Genomic DNA, 8,914 nt, shown 5'->3' with positions numbered 1-8,914 from the left:
TTAGAGCCTGTTTGATAATGTTGTCATTTCTTGTATTTATTTCCTTGCCTAAAGAAAAATAGAATTACATGACCTCAATGCCCCTAGATTCAAAAATGATAAAATAACATTTTTATTTTATATTTTGAACAATTTAGAACAAGTTTCTTGTTTTTTTGTTGTTTCCAAAATTTCTATCAATTTGAATATGTTTCCAAAAAATTAAAAACAAAGAATATAAATAGTTGTCAAATACTTAGATTTTTTAATAAAATTAGAAACAATAAAACAAGAAAGGTCACGAAACGAAATCTTATTAAATAGATGTTTAGTATATCGATTAAAATTTACCCATAAATTTAAATTTGGAAAAAAAAAAAGGGTGATATATTTTCACTCACAGTCAAGGAGACAAATGGAATCCATTTATGGGAAGGAAATATCCCACACTACTAAGTACTAAAGAAGAGATGACTTTATGAGCCTTTGAATTTCAAAAAGTGACATTTCACAAAACATATATAAGAAGAAGAAGAAAGAGGCCAAAAAAACTCATATTCTTCTTCTTCCATAACAAATATCTGCATTTTGTAAAGTTTTGACTATTCCAAAAGTGACAAGTTTAGGTAAACTTCACCTCTCTCCCGTGCTCGAGAACTTGTTCGGCACGGATGTCTCAATATAGTACTCTATCACTCGCGTAACTATTAGATACAAAGTCGATTTTTCTCTTTTTTAAAAAATTACTTTTCAAGTTGCTCGCGACGATATGATAATGCACCTAGTTAGTTCTCTCTTTATTCCCTATAAAAGTTATTCAATATGCCTGCCACAAAATAGCTTTCATACTCAATAATAATTGTTATTTTCTAGAATATAACATCGTATACATAGAGTAGGAGAAGGAGAAGGAGATATTTTAACCACCGATGCTCAGGTTGTTCATTCTATTGTGGTTGTCAAAGTATTACTATCATTTTCATAATTGTTAAATGGATGATTGAAACGCCAACCTGAGTGTACATATATTCTCGACCAAAAATTCAGATGTTCGAATCTCACACCCCATGTTGTGTTGTTGAACTAAAAAAATGCAGGGTGAAACTTCTCTCGTTCTCTCTCTCTCCCATGACCTAGGTAGTCTCATATTTATGAACATGTGAAAATATCCACGTTGATGGATATTTTTTAAAAAGAATTATAAAGTCAATACATTCATAAAAAAATTATTTAGATTAACAAACAAGCATTTCATAATGCTTAAATGAGTTAAAACTTCATATTATTAATATTACGTTTACATTAATGATATTTTGTTAATATAATATATTTATCAATTCACTCTCGAATTAGGAACATTTAGAAACATTGATGAAAATTTTAGGTTAAAAAATACTTTTGCATCCATGTATTTTTACTGAATAACAATTTAGTCTCTCAACTTTAGTTTAGTCCATGTACTTTTAAATTGATACTAGTTTAGTCCCTGAACTTTAGTTTGTAACAATTTAGTCCTTGTAGTTTAAATTTGTAACGATTTAGTACCTATCGTAAATTGTTTTTGTTAAGTTTCTTACATATATAGATCGATAAACCGATGAGGGGTCGAAAGAATTTACAAATTACAAATATTAAATCATTATAAGATAAAAATCAACATTTAATTTTGATGAGATTTTTTACATTAGGGACAAAATTTTTACAAATTTTAAATTATAGAGACTAAATTGTTACACACTAAAGTTCAAGGACTAAATTGTTATCAATTTAAAATACAAAAACTAAATCATCACTAACTAAAGTTCGAAACTAAATCGTTACTTTAACAAAAGTACTCGATCAAATATGTTTTTTAACAAAAAAAAATTAACATCTTTAAGTTGTCTCTCTCTCAATGTTTAGATTTTGTATTTAATAGAGAAAAACTAAACACCCAATGAAGAGTGATTTTTGGTGCACAAATTACCATTTGACAGAGCTATTGCAGCTTGTTTTGTCCTTATGGGTAAAGTTTGCTTTTTTTTTTTCCCCTCATTTATTTTACTCTTAAACTAAGCCCAACATGTCCAATAGAGAATGCTTAATGTTTTGTCATTATGACTTAAAACTTTCCTTTGGACTATATAATATTGTTCACATTATAAAAGAGAAAGGCAAACACATAATGGGTTTGTATGATTATTTTCTATCTTAAAACTTGATCAAGTTTGGTTTTTTGTTTTCTTTTTTGTTTTCTTTCCTTTTGTGCTTTTTTTAGTTTTAAATTTCTTCCAAAGGGTATTTGAAAGCTACTCTCTTTTTTATTGAAAATAATTGCTAGTGATCTTATTTGACTGTTGTGGTGATATATCACCATAAAGTTTCATAAGAGTTCATATAATCATTTATGGTTCACTTCACATATTTCTATTTCAAAAGTGATATTTACGTACAAAAATAATTAAGAAACATATTTGATCTATGTATTTTCATTGAAGTAATGATTTAGTCCTTGAACTTTATTTCAAATTTGTAACAATTACGCGCATGAAATTCAGTATATATGCAACAATTTAGTCTCTATATATAGTGTACAATTCGTAACAATTTAGTTACTATCATGAAAAATCTCATGAAATATTATTTTGGTTCATACTTTCGAGTTCATGTGCTTTCAATTTTTTTTTTTACTCCATGAACTCTCAAAACGTCCATTTTGATCTCTATACTTTTAAAAATTGATCATTTTGGTCTATTTAGTTTTATTTTTTCTCATTTCTTTTAATAATAAATTTAGCATGACACATAGCTCACAAAATCTCTTGAAATGTAGCCACAAATTGGTTTCCATATAGTGCACAAAATTTATGTTAAAATTTTGTAAATGATAACCAAAACGATCCCTTTTTAAAAATACACCGATCAAAATGGACACTATTTTACAACTATAGATTCCAAAAGCATTTTGAAAATAAAGAAATCAAAATAGAACCAAGTTTAAAGAAATCAAAATAAGATTTAAAAGCCAAATATCAGCTTTACCAATCTGCCCTCAAGTTTATAATAACAAAAAAAAACAATAATTTAGAAATCAGTGAAGAAAACCATCATCCAAATGGGATTACCAATAGTAGTGTTTGGCTGTGGCATCTTCCTCTATAATTGGTTTGCTTCTAAATTAATGCAAAAAAAGCTTCAAAGGGGATTAATTAATTAATTAATAATTAATTAGATAAAGAAAGGAGATTTTTTTAATTAGCAAAATCAGCCCCAAATGAATAGGACAAACATAATGGTTGCATCACTTTCCAAAATATTTGTATCCCAAAGCTTTTCTTGGGGCCCTTTTATGTAATTTTCCATGTTTTTTGGGTTGCTTAGTGACCTAGGCAACTCCAAAAAAAAAAAAAAACATATATATTTTTTAATTGGTACTAAAAGATCATATTAAAATAATGTGACAAGCTCTGCCCATAAAACATTAGAATAAGAATTTGATGATGGGTTTAGACACACACCACTTGTTATTATTTAAATGTAAGAAAAATTTTCCATAAAGTTGTAATGTTAGGTTTCATGTTTTTCACTCACATCATTCAAATGGCTTCAAACATTATCATTTTGATACCTTTAATTTTTATAAGAAATAAAACTGGGTTTTGTTATTGAACTCGGGCTAAATTATATAAATTGCTCTCGAGGGCTAGTAAATCTTTTTTCCCAACGTTTTAGAGGAGCTCAAGAAGACATGATCCCAAACTAGTCCGTTGATGCGACAAGACCTAAAACTATGATTTTGCGAGGTTTTCCTTGAATTAATTACGTAGAGGTTTTAGTCAGTTTTAGGTTTAATTTTTCGGAGTCGTTTTAGAAGCTGGTTTCAATTATGCTATTATTATTTCAAAATTTTAATTTTAGCTCTTAAGCTTTAGATAAATCATTTGTTCATCTAGGCATTCGTCTACACTAGTACAATAATTTTTTCTTGTCTGTTGATTGAGACAAAGAGATCTCAACTTTTGTCGAGGTAAATAATAGTCACCTAATTATCCAAACTATAACTCAATTTTTTTTTAGAATCTAATCATTTAAATAGATTTTTCTTTAGTAAATATGTGGAGGTAGGGTTTCGAACTCATGACTTTGTAAAAAATATATGTCAATTATCCTGTGCTAAACTCGCTTTAACAATCATTGAAATAAGGATGGTAAAAAAAAAAGTTTAATGAAATAATTGTTTTAGACTACTTAAAAACCTAAAATTAAAATGAAAATTTTAAAACAAGAGCAAACTTTGTCTTAGCTATTTTATATAATTAGGCTTTAAAGTTGTACTGAATTTAAAAAGAAATTCTGATTCTTCAACTCAAATAATTAATTTGGAAATATTGAATTTAAAAAGAAATCAATGAACAAATTTTTTTCTCTCTTTTTGATAAGATGGCAGAAAATTATTGGTCAAAAGAATGATTTTATTCTCTTGCAATAAAGTGAAAAAGAAAGGGAAAAGAAAACCCCAATTATAAATTGTGGTTTGCAGTTATTTTGACAGTATAATTATCATTGTCAGAATTCATGTCATTTAGTAGTCATAGCACTTTGAAGGCCAAAAAAAAAAAAAGGTACTAATTTTTTTTTCCAATACCTTCATTTGGTTGCAAGTCATTGGACCTCAAGTTTTGATTACCAAAACTTAGCATTTATATATATTTTTTTTAATGAAAACAATAAGCAAATCCCACTTCCACCAATCTTCTAAACTTACCTTTTCTCTTTTTCTTTCTTTTTTTTTTTTAAGGAGAAAAGAGTTTAAATACTATTTCGGCTCTATAGTTTCGAATTTTGATTTTTTTTTATGACTTACTTGACAGTTGTCCGTCAAATGGATTTGAACGTGGATGTTGAGTGTCAACATTTAACCCTAAGACCACTCCGTCACATTACAAGTATGAAATTGATTCATTTTAGTCTTAGTATTTTTAAAATATTTATTTTTTATCTATATATTTTCAACTTTTAGTCGTTTTAGTCTCTATACTTTTGAATTGATCTTATACTTTTTTAAATTATCAATTTGGTCAATTCAATTTCATTTTTTATCTCATTTCTTTCTATTTAACATGATATTTTTCTCACTAAATTTGTTAAAATATGCCATAAATTTGTCCTAAAAAGTTTATATATGTATAAAATTTGTGTAAAGTTATGCCAATAGGAACCAAAATGGACACTTTTTAAAAGTATAAGAACAAGAATGAATGTTTTGAAAGTATAAAAACTAAAATAAACAAAAGTTAGAAACATAAAAACCAAAGTAGATATTTTGAAAGTAATGGTACCAAAATGAATCAAAACTAAAAAAAGATCATAATAGTAAATTAAACCAAGAAACAAAGTGCAATTCTACCTCATAACTCTCCATTTGAGATAGTTATTAGAACTAAGGCTTCAATTCCGTTATTGAATAATAATTAAAATAAGTTGGGAGATTCAAACTTATGACCTTTAGTTACTAATACGTACTATTATGTCAGTAATTAGGTCTCATAGGTCTCATGACAAAAATTCCATAAATTTTGAAGGTATAGTTATGGCCTCCATAGTTTGTTTGTTTTTTCCTTGAATTGACGCTCACAAAACCAATCTTTTTGCATTGAAGCTCATAAAAATCCAAACTTTTGTCATATTATGCATGGGCTGGCAAGGTTGATTGGAGGAGAGCGATGGGAACTTTTGCCTTAGAATGGAAATCCCCCGTAGAAATGACTTGGAACCCATTCCCCAAAATCACCGAATCGAACAAAAAAAAATTTAAAAGAAAAAAAAAGTGCAGCGTTTTCGAATTTGAAGGGTTTGATTTACAGGGGCAGTGTCTTCTTCCTTCTTTCTCCTCGGTTCTGAAGAACAACAAACAAACCAACCAATCAGAATCCGAATCTCTCTCCTTTTCTCTCTCTCTTAAAATCCCAACCGAATATCATATTGGGTTTTAATTAATTAATGGAGTGGAGGTGGAGGTGGAGGTGGAGGTGTCGCGATTTTGTTGCTAGCACAGCAATTGGGCCTTTTGATTTTGGTGGTTCCTTGTGGTGGCCATTTTTATACTAATTTTTCCCCATAGAACTTTATTTTAATCTCTTAAAGAAACCCTCTCTCTCGCTTCCTAATCCTAAAAAAGTAGCCATGGATTTGCCCCCAGCAACTGCCAACTCTGTGTGGTCTTCGAGTTCGCTACTGTTCCTCTGCCACCATTATTAGTACCACCACCACCTGCTCTCTTCCCCCTCATTCCTCTCTCTGCCTTAATGGCCTCCTCTTTCCCATTTCTCTCCAGAAATTTTCTTCTCCTTCTTCTTCTCCTTCTCCTTCTCCTTCTGCCCCCTCTTCCATTTTCCACCCCCAGCGGCTGCCACGACTCGGTTCTTTGACTTTCGTCTCGTTTTTCAGAAACCCTTTTGCCCCTTTCTTCACGGCTTTGACTTTCCTGGTAACCCCCTTTTGCACTGCTTCTTTCTGATTTTTAACTTCTGGGTTTCTTCCCTGATGATCGGTTGAGTGTCTGAGATTTCTGGGCTCTGTGGTTCTGTTTTTGCCCACTTGTGTGTTGGTTTTTGACTGATCCTGCCCTTGAGGTGTTTGTTTCTTTGCCTGACTGAATGGTGATTTGGGATCTTTGTGATAGAGTTCATCTCTTTTGTGTTTCTGGAAGTGAATCTTGGAAATTTAGCAGTTGGTAGTTGTTTTCTTTGAGGGTAATGACTAGAAACTGATGGATTGATTGAATATTTAATTTGGGGTTTTTTCTTTTTCTGTTTGACGTTTGTAGTCTGAGAGTGAGTGCATAAGGTTGTGTTTGTTCATTTGGTTTGGTTTTGCAGTTTTGGATCAATGTCTAAGAATAAAGGTAAAGAAGAGAAAGAGGAGTTGTCTAGGTGTGATTTAGCTTCGAGGAAGAAGAAAAATTTGCTTTCTGGGGTGTTTGTTGGCTGTTGTTCGACACGGCAAATGGCTGGGGGCTGTGGTGTTGGTGAATCCTCTGGTTTAAAATCTCAGGATGCAGATTATTCGATTCCTTCACTTGGTGAAGAGTTGGAGCTTTCCATCTTGGCTAGGTTTCCCCAATCCGAGCAATGGAAGTTGGCTTCTGTGAGCAAGAGATATTTAGATCTTGTGAAGAGTGGCGAACTATTTAAGATTAGGAAAGAAATTGGGTACAAAGAGCCATATGTTTTCATGTTAGCAAGTGGGGAGAGCAGCTGGATGGTATTCGATCGGACATTCCAGACATGTCGCAGGCTTCCGATCCTTCCATCGGATACCTGCTTTTTGGATGCGGATAAGGAATCGCTATGTGCAGGCACGCATCTCATCGTTACGGGCAGAGAACTTACAGGAGGTGCCAATTGGAGGTATCAGCTGGTAGAGAACATATGGATCAAAGGCTCTTCTATGATCAGTCCAAGGTGTTTATTTGCATCTGCCTCTTGTGGTACCAATGCATTTGTTGCAGGAGGGATTGCTTTAGAGTTCAGTGCAGAAGGTGCTTTCGGTATGGGGATGGAATATGGTCAAACCGTCTTGAACACTGCAGAGAAGTATAATCCTGAAAGTTTATTGTGGGAGCCCCTACCGAACATGCACCAGGCGAGGAAGAAGTGCTCGGGTTGCTTCATGGATAACAAGTTCTATGTCATTGGAGGGAGAGACAGAGATGGAAACCATCTCACTTGTGGCGAAGTCTTCGACGAGGAGAAGAACTCATGGGATTTGATCGAAAATATGCTGGAAGATGCGCCAATCTCGACTTCACAATCGCCTCCTCTTGTTGCAGTCGTGAACAACGAGCTCTACTCGCTCGAACCTTCTTCGAATGCGCTGAAGGTATACTTGAAGAGGAGAAATGAGTGGAAGAACTTGGGTCCAGTTCCAGTGCTCGCTGTTGTTAACAGAGGTTGGGGAGTTGCATTCAAGTCACTTGGAGATGAACTTCTGGTCATTGGTGCATCTTCAGAGTCTTCGACAAACAATTCCATGAGCATATACACTTGCACCCCAGATCCCAGGGCCGAGCGGTTGCAGTGGAGGCGTCTCGATTGTGGAACGAACCATCTCAGTCCCTTTATTCTAAACTGCTGTGTCATGGTTGCTTGAAATGACGTAGCTCACACCAAACCATGATGTCTGTCTTTGGTGTTCTGCTTTCGAGTAAATAAAACGAATGCCTCATTCGGTATTCTCGAGAGGTTTATCATTTACATTCGGTTGCGTTCTCTCATCTTATATATAGCATGAATTGTGTCTAGACTTGTTATGTTCTGATTATCTACAAGGAAAAACTTGCTGAATGTATCTTTTTCTGTCACTACTATCTATTGACCTGCATCATTTCCTCTCTTTATCCATATTTAACACACAAGGAAATGGAAGAACAAACTTTAAAGTTGAACCGATCTCCTGCGATATCTGGTCGGTCGGTCGGTTTTTCGATCTTTTATGGGCTTCTTACTGCATGTTTGAATATGTGAATAATTATCGTCTCAATATACTCTTTTGCAGTTCAGATTCAGGGAAGAAGCTGTGTGTGATTCAGTTAGAACTTTAAAATTAACTCTGAATGATAGCTCAGATTAGTAACTTTTGAGGATCATCTTCATAATCCCATTCTGTTCTGACCTTCTGATCATATTATAACTTTAATTGAGCATTGAAAAAGTTTTGATTATGCTATGACATGTAATTATGGTTATGCATGGAAATAATTAAATAAAAATATTATCCCCGAGTTTAATGTTTCTCTTTGGGTCTCGATGTTCAAATATTTTTGTAATTACCCTTTAGATTTGATCGTGTTAGATTGGTGGAGCCCTTTTCTTTTCGTTTGCTCTCTTTGTGCATTTGTCTTTTACATTCTTCTGAACTGTGGTAAAACACTAATATTGAGAATTAACATTCATGT

At 32.7% G+C, this 8,914-nt stretch overlaps 1 protein-coding gene across 2 annotated transcripts; it reads left to right on the top strand.

Annotated features, from left to right (window-relative positions):
- Positions 1-5,767: 5,767 nt before the first annotated feature.
- On the top strand, positions 5,768-8,356 carry LOC111023396 (Galactose oxidase/kelch repeat superfamily protein). 2 transcript variants are annotated; one of them, XM_022300820.2, is made up of 2 exons: positions 5,768-6,710; positions 6,837-8,356. In XM_022300820.2, the coding sequence occupies exon 2, from the start codon at positions 6,847-6,849 to the stop codon at positions 8,107-8,109; it is 1,263 nt and encodes a 420-aa protein (XP_022156512.1). In that variant the 5' UTR covers positions 5,768-6,710; positions 6,837-6,846; the 3' UTR covers positions 8,110-8,356. The 2 variants fall into 2 exon arrangements, with proteins under 2 accessions (XP_022156512.1, XP_022156513.1); XM_022300821.2 differs by having other exon boundaries at positions 5,769-6,445.
- Positions 8,357-8,914: the final 558 nt, after the last annotated feature.

Source organism: Momordica charantia (genome assembly GCF_013281855.1).
Source record: "Momordica charantia cultivar OHB3-1 chromosome 8 unlocalized genomic scaffold, Mcharantia_2.0 BLBB01000008.1, whole genome shotgun sequence".
Lineage (NCBI taxonomy): Eukaryota > Viridiplantae > Streptophyta > Magnoliopsida > Cucurbitales > Cucurbitaceae > Momordica > Momordica charantia.
The sequence above is the reverse complement of the archived record's forward strand: the minus strand, read 5'-3'. Positions and strand labels throughout refer to the sequence as shown.

What these genes read in the sequence shown, in the direction of transcription:
- LOC111023396 (XM_022300820.2), top strand. Translation starts at nt 6,847, where the DNA reads ATGTCTAAGAATAAAGGTAAAGAAGAGAAAGAGGAGTTGTCTAGGTGT.